This window comes from Pristiophorus japonicus, chromosome 2, assembly GCF_044704955.1.
Source record: "Pristiophorus japonicus isolate sPriJap1 chromosome 2, sPriJap1.hap1, whole genome shotgun sequence".
NCBI classification, from domain to species: domain Eukaryota; kingdom Metazoa; phylum Chordata; class Chondrichthyes; family Pristiophoridae; genus Pristiophorus; species Pristiophorus japonicus.
Window position 1 is genome coordinate 319519802 of NC_091978.1, and position 23029 is coordinate 319542830.

Here is a 23029-nt window from a genome sequence, read left to right on the forward strand (position 1 = left end):
GTGGGTAATGTATTGACGTGAATAGAGAACTGGTTGGCAGACAGGAAGCAAAGAGTGGGAATAAACTGGTCCTTTTCAGAATGGCAGGCAGTGACTAGTGGGGAGCCGCAGGGTTCAGTGCTGGGACCCCAGCTATTTACAATATACACTAATGATTTAGATGAAGGAATTGAATGTAATATCTCCAAGTTTGCAGATGACACTAGGCTGGGTGGCAGTGTGAGCTGCGTGAAGGATGCTAGGACGCTGCAGGGGGACTTGGACATGTTGGGTGCATGGGCAAGTGCATGGCAGATGCAGTATAATGTAGATAAGTGTGAGGTTATCAACTTTAGTGGCAAAAATAGGAAGGCAGATTATTATCTGAATGGTGACGGATTAGTAAAAGGGGAAGTGCAACGAGGCCTGGGTGTCATGGTACATCAGTCATTGAAGGTTGGCATGCAGGTACAGCAGCCAGTTAAGAAAGCAAATGGCACGTTGGCCTTCATAGTGAGGGGATTTGAATATAGGAGCAGGGAAGTCTTAGTGCAGTTGTACAGGGCCTTGATGATTCCAGACCTTGAGTATTGTGTGCAGTTTTGGTTTCCTCATCTGAGGAAGGACATTCTTGCTATTGAGGGAGTGCAGCGAAGGTTCACCAGACTAATTCCTGGGATGGCAGGACTGATATATGAAGACTAGGCTTATATTCACTGGAATTTAGAAGAATGAGTGGGGATCTCATAAAAGCATATACAATTCTGATGGGATTGGACAAGTTACATGCAGTAAGAATGTTCCCGATGTTGGGGAAGTCCAGAACCAGGGGTCACAGTCTAAGAATTAAGGGGTAAGCCATTTAGGACCGAGATGAGGAGAAACTTCTTCACTCAGGAAATTGTGAACCTGTTGAATTCTCTACCACAGAAAGTTGTTGATGCCAGTTCATTAGATATATCCAAAAGGGAGTTAGATGTGGCCCTTACGGCTAAAGGGATCAAGGGTTATGGAGAGAAAGCAGGAAGGGGGTACTGAAGTTGCATGATCAGCCATGATCATGTTGAATGGTGGTGCAGGCTCGAAGGGCCGAATGGCCTACTCCTGCACCTACTTTCTATGTTTCTATGTCACTTTTTTTTGTTACTCCTTCATTTCTGGCAACAAAGTCACTTAAATTTTGATTCTACTGGAAACCATCTCCCACTAATAAGAACATAAGAAATAGGAGCAGGAGTAGGCCATTTGGCCCATCGAGCCCGCTCCGCCATTAAATAAGATCATGGCTGATCTGATCATGGACTCAGCTCCACTTCCCTGCCTGCTCCCCATAACCCTTTACTCCATTATCGCTCAAAAATCTGTCTATCTCCGTCTTAAATATATTTAATGATCTAATCTCCACAGCTCTCTGGGGCAGAGAATTCCATAGATTTACAGCCCTCAGAGAAGGAATTTCTCCTCATCTCAGTCTTCGAATAAGAGGCTGCCCATTTAAAACTATGTCCCCTAGTTTTAGTTTCCCCTATGAGTAGAAATATCCTCTCTGCATCCACCTTGTCGTGCCCTCTCATTATCTCACATGTTTAAATAAGATCACCTCTTATTCTTCTGAACTCCAATGAGTATGGGCCCAACCTACTCTGCCTATCTTCATAAGTCAACCTCCTCATCTCTGGAATCAACTAAGTGAACCTTCTCTGAACTGCCACCAATGCAAGTATATCCTTTCTTAAATAAGGAGACCAAAACTAAATGCAGTACTCTAGGTGTGGCCTCACCAATACCCTGTACAGTTGTAGCAGGACTTCTCTGCTTTTATACTCTATTTCCCCTTGCAATAAAGACCAACATTCCATTTGCCTTCCTGATTACTTGCTGTACCTGCATACTTTTTGTGCTTTATGCACAAGGACCCCCAGGTCTCTCTGTACTGCCGCACTTTGCAATTTTTCTCCATTTAACTTATAATTTGCTTTTCTATTATTTCTGCCAAGCTGGATAACCTCACATTTTCCCACATTATACTCCCATCTGCCAATTTTTTGCCCACTCACTTAGCCTGTCTATATCCTTTTGCAGATTTTTTTGTGTCCTCCTCACAATTTGCTTTCGCACCCATCTTTGTATCATCAGCAAACTTGGCTACATTACACTCGGTCCCTTCATCCAAGTCATTAATATAGATTGTAAATAGTTGAGGATCCAGCACCAATCCCTGCTGCACTCCACTAGTCACTGTTTGCCAAGCGAAAAATGACCATTTATCCCGACTCTCTGTTTTCTGTTAGCCAATCCTTTAACCATGCTAATATATTACCCCCAACCCTGAGAGCTTTTATCTTGTGCAGTAACCTTTATGTGGCACCTTTTCAAATGCCTTCTGGAAATCCAAATACACCACATCCACTGGTTCCCCCTTATCCACCCTGCTCGTTACATTCTCAAAAATCTCCCATCAAATTTGTCAAACATGATTTCCCTTTCATAAAACCATGCTGACTCTAATTGATTAAATCATGCTTTTCCGAATGTCCCGCTACTGCTTCCTTAATAATGGACTCCAGCATTTTCCTAACGACAGATGTTAGGCTAACTGGTCTATAGTTTCCTGCTTTTTGTCTGCCTCCTTTTTTTAAATAGAGGTGTTACATTTGCGGTTTTCCAATTTGCTGGGACTGCCCCAGAATCCAGGGAATTTTGGTAGATTACAACCAACGCATCCACTATCTCTGCAGCCACTTCTCTTAAGACCCTATGATAAAAAGCATCAGGACCAGGGGACTTGTTCGCCTTTATTTTACCTAGTACTGCTTCATTAGTGATTGTATTAAGTTTCTCCCTACCTATAGCTCCTTGATTATCTGCTATTGGGATGCTCTTATCGGTCTTCTTGGTAGAAGACAATACAGAATATTTGTTCAAAGTCTCTGCCATTTCCCTGTTCTCCATTATTAATTCCCCAGTCTCGACCTCCAGGGGACCAACATTTATTTTAGCCACTCTTTTCCTTTTTATCTACCCCGTAGAAACTCTTACTATCTGTTTTTATATTTCGTGCATGATTCAAGTTTAATCGTTTTTTATAATTAATTTGAATGTTTTTTATATAGCTAGACCTGAAGGCAAATACAAGATAAATGTCCTAACAAACGATATAAATACCTTTTTTGAGGTGGACATTTGGTTTGAGGCTAATTAGGGCGCTAATGGCATAGGACGGTAAATTTTGCGACGGGAAATGGTTTGTGTCTGCAGCCACAAAATTCAGCATCTGGGCCCGGAGTCTGGAGAGGAGTGCTAAGGAAGGCGTTCCACACTTCTCTTAGGGTGTTGGTCGGCTAAGCAACTGAAAATCTCGAGCTAAAGAACTGGTGTCGGAGTGCCCTAAGAGAGCCTTCCCTTGGAAAAGAATCTCAAAAAAACCCACAAAAAAACATTCCCAATACCTTGCTCGCCCCATATAAACATAAATCACATATTCATTCCTTCACTCACCACTGCCAGAACAGCTCAGACTGGTTGTTTTCCCAGGCGGTCCTATTAGGGCACGCTACGGGTCTCGCTGCAATAAAATTTCAGAACGGGGTCGCAACCGGGGCGTTGCACACTGGCTGGACTCTCCCGGCCGGTACTGCTCCAGCCACCGGCACCGGCACACAATGAGCCGGGCGGCGTGAATGGCCCAGGATCCTTTAGCTCCCCTGTTCCGACCCTTTCTAGGGGCGCTAAGCCAGCGAATTTCTACCCTCTTAACTTTAAAACCAATCAAGGCATTGAACTGAGCAATGCTAATATTGCTTAAAACAAGCACTAGGGAACCAGGTTCATTTAGGGCACTGACTTGAATATTAAGCCAACAGATACCGAAAACCTCTCTTTGTAATCATTCATTAATTCATTTCAAGCAGAATATCACTCGGAACCTTCCTCCTGTGGCCTACTAGGTAGAGGCACTATCCCAAGTAGTATTGAGCCAGGTAGACCAGAAGATCCTACATTTAATTCATGGATTATACATAGCTGATTTGAATTGGCCTCGGCACACTGGCTAGGGAGAGGACTGATCACCAACTCCTGCTTGCCATTCAGCAGGAAAATTAACATATGTGAACATCAGGCGAAGGCAGAATTGTGGTTGTGATGACCTCCATGATCGAATAGCCTATGGGCACACTCTCTTTCTGCCCACATTTGAAGAATGAACAGTGGGGTGAGATACCGAAGGGGTGAAAATGTGATTTTCAATCTTTTTTTAATACTCTTTCAATCAGTGCTGTCATGTTCATTGTGAGCAGCTGAGCAGACTGCATTTATACGGCCCCACCCATCTGCAGCCTGATATTGTTTCATCGGCTGCCTGTGAGACCAGCTGATTATCATGTCTCACACTCCCTCTGATCTGGAGAGTGGTGGGATCAGTTAGCGTGAAGGTATGCCAGAACACACTTTTTTTAAAGCCCTTGTATGATAACATTTTAAGGATATCAGAGCTTCAGGGAGCCAAAAATTGGGCCTGTCAGGCCTCTTTGTTTTGGAACTGCTGGGTCATTCAGTATGAGATTATTCAAGTAACATTGTTAGACTACAACATTTTGGGAATGAGAACTGATTGATCCTTTTGTAGTATATTTGACATCTCTGAACTGTAAGCAGATAATGTTTGGGCCACATCCTCTCCTTTTTTTTATTAAATAAACTGGTTTCTGAATACTACCTCGAAAGTTTGGTTCTTGTTTAAGCATTTTTAAAGCAATCTACTTATTTCAATTAAGTGATTTTATTCACCGTGATGTTTGCACTGGTGCATTTTGTCACCCATTGAAAGTGATGAGTGTGCCGGTGTACATGGAATATCCTACTTGGGCAATTTCCAAATATCTTGCCCTATTCTTATTTAGAGATATGTATCAAGTCAGTGAGATAACTGCTGTGTGTTCTAGGGCTATGATGATGCCTTTGATAGCCATGGCTGTTAAGTTTTGCATTTGAATACTGCACCTATATATGTCGCATCCATTGTGACAAGTCGGACTTGAGCTAAATTGGAAGTTGGAACTATTTGGATTACCTTTTTATTTGCTTGGTTATCGAAATCTTGGATTGACGCATTGGTTAAATGGTGGTTATGGATAGGTGTAAATCTTTCTTTTATAAAGCAAACCATGGCCCAGAATTTGCGGTCAGCGGCAAAGCAAATGTATTCGCAGCTGGCCCTGAAGAAAACTGCCCACCAAGATTCCGCAATCTCTGTGGCGAGAAGTTGGCCTTTTTTGATGCGTAAGACATTGCAATGCTCTTAAATGAGGAATCCCTAACGCAATCTGATGTGATGTCAACAAGCTGTCTAAGCAGCCAATCACAATGCAGAATTCTCACAGACAGGGAAGCAGGAAATGAGATCCTGCTTTTATCCTGACTTTTTTAAATGTTAGAGGGCAAAACAAAAATTGGGGCTATCACATGGGGATAAGGTGAAACCTAAAGTAAGCTTGAACAAACTTACAATAAAAAACAAAGTTTATATATTTTTTTAAATAAATTGTAATTTTAATCATAATGAAAACATTTGACACTCCAAGATCAGGACCATAATGTTCGTTTAGCAATTAATGGGCCCAAGTTTCGAGCCGCGCCTAGAACGGCGCAGTCCCGACCTGGACGCCCGTTTTTCGCGCCACAAAGTGCGCCTAAAAAAAACCCTCCAGATTCTCTACCTTCCTGCAGGTCCTCTGGCCCTCGGCGCGGCGCAGCAGGAGCTGTAGGGGGCGGCGCCAGGTCCCTGTGCTGAAAACAGTGCCGGGACCTCTGCACGTGCGCGCTACAGTGGGCACGCAAGTGCAGTAGCTCCAGGCGCCCGAAACTGTGTGGGAGGAGCCCGAAGGACGCAGCCCCTAGCCCTGGCTGAATGGCCTCACTGGGGCTGCGTGAATAAGGCTCCTTCCACGGCCAGCTCCTGCTTCCTCCCAACCCGACTCGACTCTCGTTTCCCGCCCCCCGCCCCCGGACCCGACCCGACCCGACTCGACTCCCGCTCCCCCCCCCCCCCCCCCCGCCCGGACTGGATCCGACTCGACTCCCGCTCCCCGACCCCCCACGGACTGGACCCGACCTGACCTCCCTCCCCCCGACCTGACCTCCCTCTCTTCCCCCCCCCCCCCCCCCCCCCACCCTCCCCCCGACCCGAACCGAACCGACCTCCCTCCCACCACCCACCCGACCTGACCCAACGCCACCTACCTGTAAATCTGGTGCTGGGGACAGGCCCTGCCCGAAGTCTCGAGCCCGGCCCGTTCAGCCTCCCTCCCCCTTCTCCTTTCTCCCCCCCCCCCCTTCTCCTTTCTCCCCCCCCCCCCCTTCTCCTTTCTCCCCCCCCCCTTCTCCTTTCTCCCCCCCCCCCTTCTCCTTTCTCTCCCCCCCCCCCCTTCTCCTTTCTCTCCCCCCCCCCTTCTCCTTTCTCCCCCCCCCCCCTTCTCCTTTCTCCCCCCCCCCTTCTCCTTTCTCCCCCCCCCCCTTCTCCTTTCTCCCCCCCCCCCCTTCTCCTTTCTCCCCCCCCCCTTCTCCTTTCTCCCCCCCCCTTCTCCTTTCTCCCCCCCCCCCTTCTCCTTTCTCCCCCCCCTTCTCCTTTCTCCCCCCCCTTCTCCTTTCTCCCCCCCTTCTCCTTTCTCCCCCCCTTCTCCTTTCTCCCCCTCCTTCACCTTTCTCCCCCCCCTTCACCTTTCTCCCCCCCCCTTCACCTTTCTCCCCCTCCTTCACCTTTCTCCCCCCCCTTCTCCTTTCTCCCCCCCCTTCTCCTTTCTCCCCCCCCTTCTCCTTTCTCCCCCCCCTTCTCCTTTCTCCCCCCCCTTCTCCTTTCTCCCCCCCCTTCTCCTTTCTCCCCCCCCTTCTCCTTTCTCCCCCCCCCTTCTCCTTTCTCCCCCCCCTTCTCCTTTCTCCCCCCCCCTTCTCCTTTCTCCCCCCCCTTCTCCTTTCTCCCCCCCCTTCTCCTTTCTCCCCCCCCTTCTCCTTTCTCCCCCCCCTTCTCCTTTCTCCCCCCCCTTCTCCTTTCTCCCCCCCCTTCTCCTTTCTCCCCCCCCTTCTCCTTTCTCCCCCCCCTTCTCCTTTCTCCCCCCCCTTCTCCTTTCTCTCCCCCCTTCTCCTTTCTCTCCCCCCTTCTCCTTTCTCTCCCCCCTTCTCCTTTCTCTCCCCCCTTCTCCTTTCTCTCCCCCCTTCTCCTTTCTCTCCCCCCTTCTCCTTTCTCTCCCCCCTTCTCCTTTCTCCCCCCTCTTTCTCCTTTCTTCCCCCCCCTTTCTCCTTTCTCCCCCCCTTCTCCTTTCTCCCCCCCCTCCCCTTCTCCTTTCTCCCCCCCCATCTCTTTTCCCATTCCCCATCTCTTTTCCCATCTCCTTTCCCCCCCCTTCCATCTCCTTTCTTCTCCCCCCCCCCCCCCGCCATCTCCTTTCTCTCCCCCCCCCCGCCATCTCCTTTCTCCCCCCCCCCCCGCCATCTCCTTTCTCCCCCCCCCATCTCCTTTCTTCCCCCCCCCCCGCCATCTCCTTTCTCCCCCCCCCATCTCCTTTCTTCCCCCCCCCCGCCATCTCCTTTCTCCCCCTCCCCCCATCTCCTTTCTCCACCCCCCCCATCTTCTGCTCCCCCCCTCTCTCCCTCTACCCCCCTCCTCCCCCTCCTCGTCAGAAACACAGACACTGACAGACAGAGAATGAGAGACACACACAGACAGAGAGATAGAGACACTGACAGAGACACACTGCGGGGGGGGGGGGGGCATCCCAGCACGCTGTTGGAGGGCTCCCGGTGCTGCAGTCGGTAAGTAGAAAATGTTTTATTTATTGATTTAAAAAAAAAATTATTTCTTCTTAATTTTTTTGATTTTATTGGTTGATTTATTGATGTATTTATCATTTATTATTGATGATGGCTCTTTATTTGTAAAACTGAAGTGTTTAATGTTTGTAAACTTCCCTTTAAGCCCCCTCCCCCATTCCCTACGCCTGATTTGTAACCTACGCCTGATTTTCTAAAGTGTAGACAAGGTTTTTTCCAGCGTACAAAAATCTTCACTTACTCCATTCTAAGTTAGTTTGGAGTAAGTTTTCACTGCCGAGACTTTGAAAACAGGCGTAAGTGGCCGGACATGCCCCCTTTTGAAAAAAAAATTCTGTTCCAAAGTGAAACTGTTCTAACTGACTAGAACTGGAGCAAACTAAATAACGAGAATTCCGATTTCTAAGATACTCCGTTCTACACCAGTTGCTCCTAAAAAATCAGGAGCAAATCATGTGGAAACTTCGGGCCTTTATGTGACACTTTATCGAATGCCTTTTGGAAATCCAAATACACCATATCCACGGTTTCCTCGTCCACCCTGCCCATTACATCCTCAAAGAACTCCAGCAAATTTGTCAAACATGATTTCCCTTTCATAAAACCATGCTGACTCTGCTTGATTGAATTATGCTTTTCCAAATGTCTTGCTACTGCTTCCTTAATAATGGACTCCAGCATTTTCCCCAACGACAGATGTTATGCTAACCGGTTTCCTGGTTTCTGTATGCCTCCTTTTTTTTAAAATAGTGGTATCACATTTGCAGTTTGCCAATCTGCTGGGACCACCCCAGAATCCAGGGATTTTTGGTAGATTACAACCAATGCATCCACTATCTCTGCAGCCACTTCTTTTAAGACCCTAGGTCCAGGGGACTTGTCTGCCTTTAGTCCCAATTTTTTCCGCGAGTACTACTTCTTTATTGATAGTGATTGTTCCTCCCTCCCTTTAGCCCCTTGATTATCCACTATTGGGATGTTTTTAATGTCTTCTACCATGACGACCGATACAAAATATTTGTTCAAAATCTCTGCCATTTCCCTGTTCCCCATTATTAATTCCCCAGTCTCATCCTCTAAGATACCAACATTTACTTTAGCCATTCTTTTCCTTTTTATGTACCTGTAGAAACTCTTGCTATCTCTTTTTATATTTTGTGCTTGTTTACTTTCATAAGCTTTTATAAGTTTACCAATCCTCTGGCCTCCCACTAGTCTTGGCCACTTTGTATATCCTTTTTTTCAATTTGATACTATCCCTTATTTCCTTAGTTAACCACGGACGGTTATCCCTTCTCTTAGTCTTTCCTTCTCATTGGAATTTATTTCTGTTGAGAGTTATGAAATATCTCCTTAAATGTCTGCCACTGCTCATCAACTGTCCCACATCTCAATCTATTTTCCCAGTCCACTTTAGCCAACTCTTCCTTCATATCATTGTTGTTTTTATTTAAGCTTAGGACAGTGGTTTGAGATCCAACTTTCTCACCCTCCAACTGAATTTGAAATTCAACCATGCTATGGTCACTCATTCCTAAAGAATCCTTGACTAGGAGATCGTTTATTAATCCTGTTTCATTACACAGTACCAGATCGAAGATAGCCTGTTCCCTGGTTGGTTCCACAACATACTATTCAAGGAAACTATCCTGGATACACTTTATGAACTCTTCTTCAAGGCTACCCTGGCCAATTTACTTTGTTCAACCAATATGAAGGTTAAAATTGCCCATGATTATTGCCGTTCCTTTTTTACAAGCCTCCATTATTTCTTGATTTATACTCTGTCCGACAGTGTAGCTACTGTTAGGCGGCCTATAGACTACGCCCATCAGCGATGGTGAACTAACAACATTTGCTGTTATTACTCCTTTGAAATGGACTGTAACTTCAGAATTTGGAGCTTGCATATCTAAACGCGAAAATCCTGAGGTTGCAGTCAGTCATTCACTGCTCCAACATTGGCTGCACTGTGGATCGACCCCGCCCCCACCCCCCCATAGCCAGCAATCAATGAAACCAGTAAAACTGATGAAAACTTGGGCTTTTCCACAGTAACATCACTGTTAAATACCCGATTAAATGTTAGACTTTGTTGGAGTTTTAACAGCATATTGGCCCCAAGTTTCCACATGATTTGCTCCTGATTTTTAGGAGCAACTGGTGTAGAACGGAGTATCTTAGAAATCGGAATTCTCGTCATTTAGTTTGCTCCAGTTCTAGTCAGTTAGAACAGTTTCACTTTGGAACAGAATTTTTTTTTCAGAAGGGGGCGTGTCCGGCCACTTACGCCTGTTTTCAAAGTTTCGTCAGTGAAAACTTACTCCAAGCTAACTTAGAATGGAGTAAGTGAAGATTTTTGTACGCTGGAAAAAACCTTGTCTACACTTTAGAAAATCAGGCGTAGGTTACAAATCAGGCGTAGGGAATGGGGGGGGGGGGCGGTGTTTAAAGGGAAGTTTACAAACTTAAACACTTCAGTTTTACAAATAAAGAGCCATCATGATAAATGATAAATACATCAATAAATCAATCAAAAAAAATTAAGAAGAAATAATTTTTTTTTAATCAATAAATAAAACATTTTCTACTTACCGACTGCAGCACCGGGAGCCCTCCAACAGCGTGCTGGGATGCCCCCTCCCCCCAATGTGTCTCTATCTCTTTTGTCTGTCTGTGTGTGTCTCTCATTCTCTGTCTGTCAGTGTCTGTGTTTTAGACAGCGAGGGGAGGGAGAGGGGGGGAGCAGAGGGAGGGATGGGGTAGAAGGGGGAGGGGGGGGATAAGGTGGGGGAAGCAGATGGGGGGGGGGGGGGGGGCGGAGGCTAAACGGGCCCGTCCCCAGCACCAGATTTACAGGTAGGTGGCGTTGGGTCGGGTCGCGGGGAGCGCGGGTCGGGGGGCTGGTGGGAGGGAGGTCGGTTCGGGTCGGGAGGAGGGAGAGGGAGGGAGGGAGGGAGGTCAGGTCGGGGGGAGGGAGGTCAGGTCGGATCCAGTCCGGGGAGTGGGGGGGAGGGCGGGAAGCGGGAGTCGGGTCCGGAGGCGGGGGGGAAGCGGGAGTCGGGGGCGGGGGAGCGGGAGTCGGGTCGGGAGGAAGCAGGAGCTGGCCGTGGGAGGAGCCTTATTCACGCAGCCCCAGTGAGGCCATTGGGCCAGGTCTAGGGGCTGCATGCTTTGGGCCCCTCCCACACAGTTTCGGGTGCCTGGAGCTACTGCACTTGCGCGCCTACTGTACCGCGCATGTGCAGAGGTCCCGGCACTGTTTTCAGCGCAGGGACCTGGCTCCGCCCCCTACAGCTCGTGCTGCTCTGCGCCGAGGGCCAGAAGACCTGCAGGTAGGTGGAGAATCTGGAGGTTTTTTTTAGGCGCACTTTGTGGCGCGAAAAACAGGCGTCCAGGTCGGGACTGCGCCGTTCTAGGCGCGACTCGAAACTTGGGCCCAAAAGGTTACTGCACAAGAAAAGAGCTCACGGGGTTGGGGGGTAATATATTAGCATGGATAGAGGATTGGGTAACTAACAGAAAAGAGAGAGTCGGGATAAATGGATCATTTTCCGCTTGGCAAAAAGTAACTAGTGGGGTGCAGCAGGGATTGGTGCTGGGGCCTCAACTATTTACAAACTATATTAATGACTTGGATGAAGGGACCGAGTGTAAAGTAGCCAAGTTTGCTGATGACACAAAGATGGGTGGGAAAGCAAATTGTGAGGAGGACACAACAAATCTGCAAAGGGATATAGACAGGTTAAGTGAGTGGGCAAAAATTTGGCAGATGGGAGTATAATGTGGGAAAATGTGAGGTTATCCAGCTTGGCAGAAATAATAGAAAAGCAAATTATAATTTAAATGGAGAAAAATTGCAAAGTGCTGCAGTACAGGGTGACCTGGGGGTCCTTGTGCATGAAACACAAAAAGTAAATATGCAGGTACAGCAAGTAATCAGGAAGGCAAATGGAATGTTGGCCTCTATTGCAAGGGGGATAGAGTATAAAAGCAGAGAAGTCCTGCTACAACTTACATAAGAATTAGGAACAGGAGTAGGCCATCTAGCCCCTCGAGCCTGGTCCGCCATTCAAAAAGATCATGGCTGATCTGGCCGTGGACTCAGCTCCACTTACCCGCCCGCTCCCGGTAACCCTTAATTCCCTTATTGGTTAAAAATTTATCAATCTGTGATTTGAATACATTCAATGAGCTAGCCTCAACTGCTTCCCGCAAATTCTGGTCTCTTATCTCAGACTCTGTTTTGTAGAATTCTATAGTAAATAATTATTTGGACAACTTGGGTTTTAGTTTTATTACATTATATATATAGCACAGAAGCTGGCCATTATTATGATTTTTGCAAATATTTTAGTGAGAACTAATCTTTAATGAAGCATGTAAGCTTGGGAGTGCATTAGAGCTCTGAGGATATTTCTGATATCCCCAACAAGCTAACTTTTCGATCTCAACTCTGCATAACATTATGTCTGCTGAAGTCTGCTCGATTAGGAAAAGCAACCCGAGCTAACTTCTTATGCCTCCGAATGACAACCTTTAGAGCAGCATTGACCAATGCATGGGAGCAAGGCACCCACTTACTCTCTTGGTAAGGTGTATAGTTTGGTGGAAGATCCCATTTAAAAAAAAATGAACCCTTCCACAGAGACTCAGTGGGTAAAAGCTCTGCGGGGTGTGGAATTGAGTTATGCAGACCAGGAAGGTCCAGTTGGCCTCTGCCCCCGGGGTTTCCAGTTCCTGATCGCTATTTACTCAACTTTGTTGGAAAGTGCAAATGTGTGCCTCTGGGAAAGGACCGAATTGAGCTTCGCTGTAATAGTCCTACAGTTGAATAGCCTGTTGACCCCCATGGTCTGGGTTCGTGCATGAAAGTGGTCACTTAGGTTAGCTACTGGAGAATTGTTGTTACTCATGGAGTCAAATTTCAGCAGCAGCCAGCGAGTTTAGGACAGGAAGAAAATGTGAGGAAAAGAAAAGAGGATTTATGGTTTTCAGGCAAAAACCTATCAAGTTGCGCATCTAGACAATGTCCGTGATGATGATTAATACTTATTCTTGACCTTGCTGCATGATCTACTCACGAGTTAGGAGAAAAATTACATAGAATTTTAATGCGTAGAAAAGGACCATTTGGCCCAACAGGTCTATGTTGGTGTTTATGCTCCACACAAGCCTCCTCTCACCTCATCTCATGCTATCAACACATCCTTTTATTCCTTTCTCCCTCATGTACATATCTAGGTTCTCCCTAAATGCATCTATGGTATTTGCCTTAACCATTCCATGTGGTAACGAGTTCCACATTCTCACCACTTCAAGTAAAGACGTTTCTCCTGAATTTGAAAAGATTGAAGATTAAACAAAGAAAGCATGTTCAGTTTAGTCAAAGCTTTAGTGCAGGTGCCAAGTGGATGCTGCCCTTTTCATTGCTATGCATCTTGTTTTGTTGTGATTTAGGAATTACTCCCCCTCGTGGAATTTTGCTGTTCGGTCCTCCTGGTACTGGGAAAACCTTGATTGCCAGAGCTGTAGCTAATGAAGTTGGAGCTCATATTTCTGTCATCAATGGACCTGAAATTATGAGCAAGTAAGTCAAATGATGTATCGTGATGAAGGTAGAATCCACAAATGTAATTATTGTGTCCAAAGAATAAGTCTAAGTAAACGGCCCAAGATAGAATTTCTGGGGGAAAAAAAAATCAACATGAAAGTGATCTGGGGCAGCACATTTATCAAACGGTGGTGCAGTTGGCGATGGCTTTTCAATGTTGGGGCAGCAACAAGTTGTTGAGAGAGAGCTTTACTCTGGATGTGCAATATCTGATCTGGGAGTGCTAAAACCTAATACCGGGAGAGAAAAAGTGGTGAAAAATTCCCCAATAGTGACATCTGTCAACCCCCAGCCCCACCCCAGCACCAGTTCCTGCAAGATCTTGGCACTGAAATTTTGGCCTCTCTCGGTGCGTACGATGTGCGCAAGTTCCAGGTTTAGGCGTGTAAAGTTCATGCGCCTGAACCCGGTACTTGCGATTTGTCAAAATATCTTTTGACGCATCATGTGCATCCCCAGGAGAAGGGCCTTCGCGGGCGGAGACTCTTACCCAGCGAATGTCCTTCAAACTCTTACGCCTCGTAAGACCTGCTTTTACCAGCGAAAGAGTTTTAATAGATAGAAAAAATAAATGTTATTGCTTATTTTTATATTAAAAACCCTGTCTATGAAGGCAAGTTTTATTTTAAGTTTATTTAAGACATTAAAAAAATATTCAAACAAATACATTTTTTTTTAAAACATTTAGTTTAATGCAATTTTTATTTTTTTTAAAAGTGGTGTTTTTTTAATTTAAGTTTGTTTGATTTTAGTGGTATTCTCATTGATAGTAATGGGACCTCGGAGCTCCCATTATTATCAATGAGAATACTACATTGTGATTGATGGTCCAGGCCCAAGTGATCCCAGGAAGCGCTTACACTCCTGGGAGGTGTGGGCCTCTGCGCTGGGCCACGCAGGTAGGCCTCGGACCCGAAATGTTCATTGGATTGGGACCACCAGGTACATTAGGATTTCTTTTTTTGGTTGGAGGCATCCGCCCACGGGAAGCCCCCGACCGCAATTTTAGGCCTCATGTATTTATCCATTTTCTTTCGTAGCGCCATTCTGAATTTTAAATTATTCAACATGTAGACATTTGTAAGATCCCATTTTATAGAGACTGTTAATGATTACAAAGTAGAAATGTCAATTAAAAATAGTTTCTGTATCTGTCCTCTTTCCCTTTGACTCTGTGATTTTGAATATTCATTGCTGTTTTAGTCTCTGATGCTCAAGTACCTGCCTTCCTTTGTTTCAGGTACTTTGGAGAAAGTGAAGCAAGGCTGAGACAGATCTTTGCAGAGGCCACTCAATGGTAATTCAGTGAGAGAAATTCAAATGACTGTAAATATCATCTTTTCTTTGAGTATATAACTCCGATTTGTTATTTTTCCTCCAAAAAGTATCACCTCAAACTTATTCACATTAAATTGCATTTTCCTCCTATGTACCCATTCTGTTTGTCTTCCTGAAGTCTTTTACAGACCTAATACTTGTAGAACCATAGACATTTACAACACAGGAGTCCATTTGACCCATTGTGACTATGCAGTCTCTTTGCTAGAACAATCCAAAACTAATCCCATTGCCTCACTCTTTCCCCATAGCTGTATATCTGCTTCAAATATTTATCCAATTTTCCCTTAAAATACACAATGATCTTTGTCTCAACCACTCTGTGGTAGAGCATTCCATGTTCCAGCAACCCTCTAAGTAATTTTTTTCTCCTAATCCCTCTCCGAACACTCGTGGGGATGATTTAAAATTGATCACTCCTCGTCACTAACTCCACAACCAGAGGAACAGTCTTTGCCTATTCACTTTTTTAATAAAAATCCTTCCGAATTTTAAAAACCTTTTATTAAATCTCAATTTAGCCTTTACCGCTCCAGTAGCAGTAGTCCCAATATCACAAATCTCTCCTTGTTGCTATAGTTTTCGATCCCTCGCTAATTCCTGATGAATCTATGCTTATACTCTGGCTTTAATGGAATGCTCAACACTGCACACCGTACACTAACTGTGGCATAATAAACGTTTTATACAAATTTATCATATTTTCTCTGCCCCTACTTAAAAACCCTAAATGCTGTCAGTGTTTTTTAAATCTGCCTTTCAGGGAGCGAGCTATTTGAACCTCTGAGTTTCACTGGTCATCCACATCCATCAGCATCTTTTCTTTCAGTATATAACTCCTATTATTTATTTTTTCCTCCAAAAAGTATCACCTCAAACTTATTCACATTAAATTGTATCTTCCTCCTATGTACCAATCTGTTTGTCTTCCTGAAGTCTTTTACAGACCTCTTCACTGTTTGCCAAATGCCCTACTTTTGTGTCATCGACAAATTTTAAGATTGTGCTCCCTATATCCAAGTCACAATTACTTATATTTACCAAGAACAGAAGTGGATCCACCACTGACCTATGGGGTAAACCAATGCCAATCCTTCTCCATTTCTAATAACACTTATTTACCCTAAGTGTTATTTTCCTGTTAGCTAACTTTCTATCCATGCTGTTACATTTCCCTCGTTCCATAAGCATAAATTTTTCTAGCAATCTTCTTGTGAGACACCTTTTTATCAAAAACCTGAAAATCCATACGGATGGCTTCTACTTTATTCCCCTTATCTATGCAATCAATGCATTCATAAAACACTTCAGAATTGTGAAATGCAACTTGCTTTTAACAAATCCACATTGGCTTGATTAACCTATGCATTTCTAATTACTCTAATTTTATCTTGAATTATGAATTTTGAGCTTTCAAAAAAAACTTGCACTAGATTAAACTATCTATAGATAACCGACTTATTCCTTGAACAAAGGTGTTACATATCTCCTCCTCCTCATTTCTTTCAGCAGCCTAGATTACATAAGACCAGGGCCTGGTGATTTATCTGATTAGAGTTCTGCTAATTTTTTTCAAGATAAATCATTTTCCACAGTTATCTCTAACAGTTGTTTCATATCCTTCTTTGCTAAACTTACATTCTCACTTCCACTATAATTTTTGAAAACCTATGTACCTGGTGGTCCCGGAGGTTCCGCGACTTGCGGTCCTGGAGCTCTATGCGAAGGCTAGCTTAGGGGCCCATGTATCCCAGGATCGTATGGGATTTGTATGGATCTCTGGGATCACATGGGCCGGCCCAACCTATCAGAGTAGGGGGATCCCCATTCATACTTACAGTAATTCCGTATGTACGGAGCTGCCAATATTTTATAGAAAAAAAATGTTTTTTGAATTTTTTAAAAATACGTTTTAACAGGGCTAAAAAATAAACTTACCTTAATGGACAAGGTTTTTAATATATAAATGAGTGATAACATTTTATTTTTCTATTTAAAAAAAAACTCTTACACTGGTAAAAGCAGGCCTCCCCTCTGCCCGCGGAGGTCCTTTTTGACAGATCGCAAGCGCCAGGTTTAGGCGCATGCGCTTTGCATGTCTAAACCCGGAACTTGCGGGGATCCCACGGGCGATTGCGCACTTCGTACATGCCCGTGGGGAGTGCGATTTCAGACCCAATATCTCTGCCATACTTTCCTCTTCCCTCCTTCACCCCTCCGTGGTCCTAACCTCTCTAACTATTCTCTTATTTTTTGTATGATTATAAAAGCCCTAGCTATTTCCTTTTTATATTTGCTATTTTCATATCCCCTGTTATTCCTTATCTCCTTTTTTTATCTCCATACCACACTTTCTATATTCCTCGTGATTTTGTTTACTGAATTATTAGCCTTGATTTTATCGTAATACTCCCTTTTTAAATTTATCTTAGTTTTAATCTCTCTATTTATCCATGGAGCTATTCATTGATGCACCCTCTTCTCTTCTAGGAATAGATTTATTTTGTCCTTTTATCTAGCTTGTAAATGAAGATGTCCCACTGCTGATCTTTTGACCTGCTTGATATTTTTCTGCCCAGTTCATTTGGGCCAGGTTCCTCCTTATCTTGCTGAACGTTGCTTTTTATTTTCAGTCCAGCACCTTTTATTCTTGACTCAATCATGTTGTAATTATTTCCCAATTGTTCTGCTTTTGCCCCATTTCATTTCCCAGAACTAAATCGAGCAATTCTTCAATTCTTGGAGTCGAAACATACTGATCCAGAAAGCAGTTTTGGATGCATTTTACAAAGTGTTCTCCACTTTGGCCATGTGCGTGACCGGTTCTCCAGTCTTTCTTGGGATAGATAAAATTACCTTACCTCTGACCTGCCTGCAGATCTTCTCCTCTATCTACATTATTTAGTGCCTCAAATGTACACCAAGAATAGTAATATTTCTCTTCCTATTTCTTAATTTTGTCCAGGTGAATTCTGTCTTGCCACAACCCTCAGGAACATCCTTGACCTAGAAATTCGGATCGTTTGCGGCAACCGTTAGCACTCCGGGGGGGGTGTGCTAACGGGACGCAAATGACTTTTCACCTAGTCGCAGCACCATTAATGACTCCCGCTAAATTCAGCGGGAGTTGAGTGACGGCGGTAACCCGCTTTGCTGCGCTGGTGCTGCTGGCGTCATCACCGTGCACAGTGCCCCGTTAGCCCCCCGGACCCTAAATTGGGTATTGCCCCCTGAAGCTGCGCCAGGCGACGACAGCAACAACTTCAGAGGACGTGAACCAGGCGGCAGGGGAGATGGGGGCCTTAACTTTAAAAAAAAAAACAACATTTTTTAATGACTATCTTGTCCTGTGCCCTGTTGGCGCTTTGAATGTTGGCGATCGGTCAACACGACACCCCCACTCCCCGATGCTCCAGGTAGGACCTTTTCATTACTGCAGAGTTTGCAGCTTGGGCCCTTCCCTTTAATTAAGGGAAGAGCCCCTCCTACGCGGCAGTGCTATACGGCCCACTGCGTAGCGCTGCACCCCACTACCTCCCCAGAAAGAAAGTGAACAGCGTTATTTTGCACTCCACTTTCTTTCGGGGCCGGTAACCCCAACGTTTCTCGAGAGGCGAGACTGCTGCACCTAGCGCAAAGTCTCGCGCCTTGCAAGTGTTACCACCTCCAAACGGGGTGCAACAGAATGTTTCCCCTCTTGTGTTTTTATGGCTGTAATCGGATTATTTACTAATATGGCTATACAACCACTTTATAAGTAATCAGAGTTGTTGCATAAAATGCTAACTGTTACAATAAGCAATGCATACAATGGTATTGATGCCGGGCAATGTGCAGTCAAGCTGGTTCTTGAAGGCTAGCTGTGATTAGACAGTTTCTCTGCAAAATTTGTCAGCACTGACTTAATGAGAGGGGACTCAAAATTCATCATTCACATTAGAAATTTTGCTACACACTGAGACTTGGTCTGGCCTGGTAGTATTTTTAATTCTCTGAATATTAGCAAGGATTTGGTTTGTGGTGGGCAGAGGAGGGTGGGGTTGGTGGATAATTTTCTGAGATTGGTACACACTGCTCCTCGTATTGGGGTGCAGGCACCCTGAAGAGGAATTTCCCTCACCTCGCATCACTCTAGAGGGGTTACTCCGCATTTGAACTCAAATTAATATTCACAGAGCTCCCTTGAGGTGACTTTGAAAGTAAAATTTAGAAAGAAATTGACAATGCAAGAGATAATTACCTATCAGTGATGGGACTTGCTCTGAATTGTATTTCCTTTTTAAGGGGATGTCTCCAGTTGCACTTGTTGACATTTAGGGGCCCGGGGCACGAGTAGCTGGCACAGGGATGTGGGAGAGAATAGAGAAAGTCCTTCACTTTCTTCCTAAACAAGAAAATGTTTTAATAATTTTGCAGCAATGAGTTATAACCTATAATGCATACTGCCATATTCCCTTTGTAGTGCACAGGAGTGTCAGCCTAGATTGTGGGCTTGAGTCTTGGAATGGGCCTTGAACCTACAACCTTCTGTCTAAGAGGCTAGAGTGCTACCAACTGAGCCAAGCTGATAATTATTAGCCTGAAAAATTTGCTTTCTGTGTAACTCTTTCAGTTTGATTCTGAAAAACTCAAAAATATTTCCAAATTAGTGTTAGTGAAAGAACTGTGTAATCATGGATTGTACAGGACTGTGTTGGGAAGCAAGTAGATCACTCTGTACGTGTGAAGGATGTGATTCCATCAGATTAGATAAACTATTCATAACAGGTTTGTAAATATCCTTAAAATGTATCTAATGGCTTATCTCTCTTTCCAGTCAACCTTCAATTATATTTATAGACGAGCTTGATGCCCTATGTCCAAAGCGGGAAGGGGCTCAGCACGAAGTTGAGAAGCGAGTGGTAGCATCACTGCTCACACTAATGGATGGCATTGGCTCGGTGAGTAAATAGTGACAGAATTAAGAATGGTAAGAATTATTCACTGATGTCTTGCAGAGAATAATCGTAGTGATCTTGTAAAGTGCAAGAGATTGCGTTGCAGCTTCAACCATCTGCTGGTATTTTTCCCTACTTTGTTGTCTCATTCTTTCCATTCATGAGTATTGCTGTGTGAGATTGTACCTCCCACTGTTGAATTCGGCCTATCTTTTATTGCAGTCAGTTTTGACATTAGCAATCATATTTTCTACACCAAGTTTTACTCTGCAAGTACATCTCTTTAATTGCTGTGGCTGAATTATGTATCTTTCTTCTAGGGTATTCCTATTCCCTTTCCCACCGTTTTTTTTGCCGCCTTTGTGGGCTCCCCAAGCCAAGTACCTTCTGTGGTAGAGTGGGCAGGAGTTGATCTCTCAATTCTAGGGCAGAAGCTTGGAGGTTTGTGAGAGCAGCCTGGTGGTGACTCTCCCTCCTTTCCTTTCTGCAATCCACATTAGAAAGTTACTAGCTTCTGCTTAATTACACTACATCGTGATGTGACTGAGAAAGACTACTCCGAGCACTGGGGAATTAAGCTTGAGCATTGGTGTTTCAGTGCATTGCATGGTTATGGGTTCACAGGAAGATGTCTTTTTTGTTAATGTTCTGCAATAGCTTTTATTAAAAGGGAGAGGCATATATTACCAGGATTTTCATCAATCAGTGTATATCTGATACTGTAAATTGGTGGTGAAGGGAATGATGAAAAATTTATCATGTTACCTATTGGCCCTGAAATTCCGGCCTCCCCGGGTCCGTGCGCATGCGCTGGAAACCGGCATTTCCGATCTGTCAAGTTTCTGGCTTGACAGATCGTAGCCAGATCGGGAGCGAGGACACTTGTCAGTGGAAATTTCCGATATTTACGCTTACAAATGTTCTCAAAAATCTTGGGCCTGAAAAAGCAGGCGCATTGCCTACTTTTACAGGTGCAAGTGTTTTTACATCTAAAAATAAAGTTATTAAAACATATATTATCATTAAAAACCCTTCCCACAAGTTTATTTTTTTAAACTTTTTTAAAAATCGGGAAATTATTTTTTTTAAGACATTAATAACTTTAATTTAAATGAATGTAATGTAATTATTTTCTATTTTTTATTAGTGTTTGGGGTGGTGTTTTGGGGCTCTATCACAATCATAGTAATGGGAGTTTAGGACCCTGCAGAACTCCTATTACTATGATACCTTACCTGCTTGGCTGCCCAGAGCCATGTGATGCCAGCTCCAGCACTGCGCACATCCCCACGTACACGTGCTGCGAATCACAGTCAGCTCAGGCCATAGGCTCGGAAGTGCGGATGTGGGCAGCAGCTTAAAGTAAGTGTAGATTTTTTTCTCTTAAAATGCCCGCGGGAAGGCCAAATCGGAATTTCAGGGCCGTTATAATATATTGGTTCCGTGTCATTTATAACTTTTGTACTCTTGTCGGTTGATAGTTGGATTCAATAATGGCATGCTGTAAAGACTGGTGGCCTCCTGTTGAGATCCGTGATTTTAAGGCATGTGTTATACTAAGTTATGAAACTTGTTTTGTCATTCATCAGTGTCCTGTTGATTTTCAGAATCCTCTCATTTGTTTTTCCAGTTCATGGCACCACAGAACTCCTTGTCTGAATTGCATCTTTGTAAATCACTACAAGCTGTTCTTCTGTATACAATATATTGTAGAGTAGAAATCGTTGTGTTGAAAGATCTGGATAATATTTAGTACTGAAGCTGTCCTCCTTTCAAACAGTACTATTGGGCTCAAGTTTCGGCCTGACTTGCCCCTATTTTTTTGGAGTAATTAGTTTAGAATGGAGCATCTTAGAAATTGCAATTCTCGGCATTTAGTTTGCTCCAGTTCTGGTGTTAAAATAGTTCCATTTTAGAACAGATTTTTTTTTTTCAAAAGGGGACATGTCCAGCCACTTACACCTGTTTTGTAAGTTTAGGCAGCGAAAACTCACTCCAAACGAACTTAGAATGGTGTAAGTGTAGATTTTTGTATGCTCAGAAAAACCTTGCCTACACTTTACAAATCAGGCGTAGGGAACGAGAGATGGGGGGGAGGGAAGTTTACAAACATTAAACACTTCACTTTTACAAATAAAGAGCCATCATCAATAATAAATGATAATTACATCAATAAATCAACCAATAACTCAATCAAAAAATAAAAAATTAAGTTTCTACTCACCGACTGCAGCACCGGGAGAGCCCTCCAATAGTGTGCTGGGATAGGCCCCCCCCCCCACCCCATTGTGTCTGTCTCTCTCTGCCTCTGTCAGTGTCTCTCTCTGTCTCTCAGTGTCTCTGTGTTTCTGGGGGGGAGGCGAGGGAAGGGGAAGGGGGAGGGAGGAGGGGAAGAGGAGGGGGCGGGGAAGGAGAGGGGGAGGCTGAACGGGCCCCACCGACGAGAGGAAGCCGGGCCGAAGATTTTGGGCAGGGCCCGTCCCCAGCAAGTTGCCGGGCGGGCGGGCCCCGACGCGGGTTGCTGCCGAAGACTTCGGGCGGGCCCCGCCCCCAGCAAGATGTCGGGCCCCGCCGAGGACGTGGAGGGAGGGAGAGGGGGGGAGGAGGGGGAACGGCTGATCGGGAGGGAGGGAAGGGGGGGGGAGTAGGAATGGGAGCTGAACGGGAGGGAGGCGCGAGTCCGATCTTCGCCGCCCTGATGAGCCCATTCGGCCAGGGCTAGGGGCAGCGTGCTTCAGGCCCCTCCCATGCATCCTCGGGGGCGAGGAGCTACTACACACTCTAGCGCGCATTAGCAGAGGTCCCGGCACTGTTTTCAGCGCCGGGACCTGGCTCCACCCTCCACGCGTTCTGCTGTGCTGTGCCAAGGGCCTGGATCGACTGGACGGTCGAATACCAAGGTAAATAATAGGCGCCGTTTCTGTTCTAAAAAGTCGGTGTACCACACGGAGATACGCCTGGGGGCAAACTTGGGCCCATTATTTCCTGCCAGTCTTCTCTCCTCCACTCCTGAGCTGCACTTCAGTAGATACCGAATATTTTTGATACCTCACACAAGTGAGCATTCTTCACATACATAGATAATGAGCGTCTTTAGGTTATTCAATTATAGGGGACATCAAAGCACAGCACGATCTTGTACTTGTTCAAGATTTGTCATTTGGGATCACTGGAGAGCAGTCAAGAGCAGGAACCGTAGCCAATTCCAACGCACTTCTGTCTGGCCTCCCACATTCTACCCTACTTAAACTAGAGGTGATCCAAAGCTCAGCTGCCCATGTTCCAACTTGCACCAAGTCCCGCTCATCCATCATCATCCTCATCATAGGCGTTCCCT

The 23029-nt window shown here is 44.9% G+C and overlaps 1 protein-coding gene across 2 annotated transcripts in view; it reads left to right on the forward strand.

Moving 5' to 3' along the window:
• afg2a (AFG2 AAA ATPase homolog A) overlaps positions 1-23029 on the forward strand; it is a 594246-nt gene that overhangs the window by 11595 nt on the left and 559622 nt on the right. For both annotated transcript variants that reach the window (XM_070871823.1, XM_070871824.1), the window contains exons 6-8: positions 13264-13393; positions 14658-14714; positions 19572-19695. In XM_070871823.1, coding sequence (XP_070727924.1) covers positions 13264-13393; positions 14658-14714; positions 19572-19695 — 311 coding nt within the window. The remainder of the gene's footprint in view (positions 1-13263; positions 13394-14657; positions 14715-19571; positions 19696-23029) is intronic.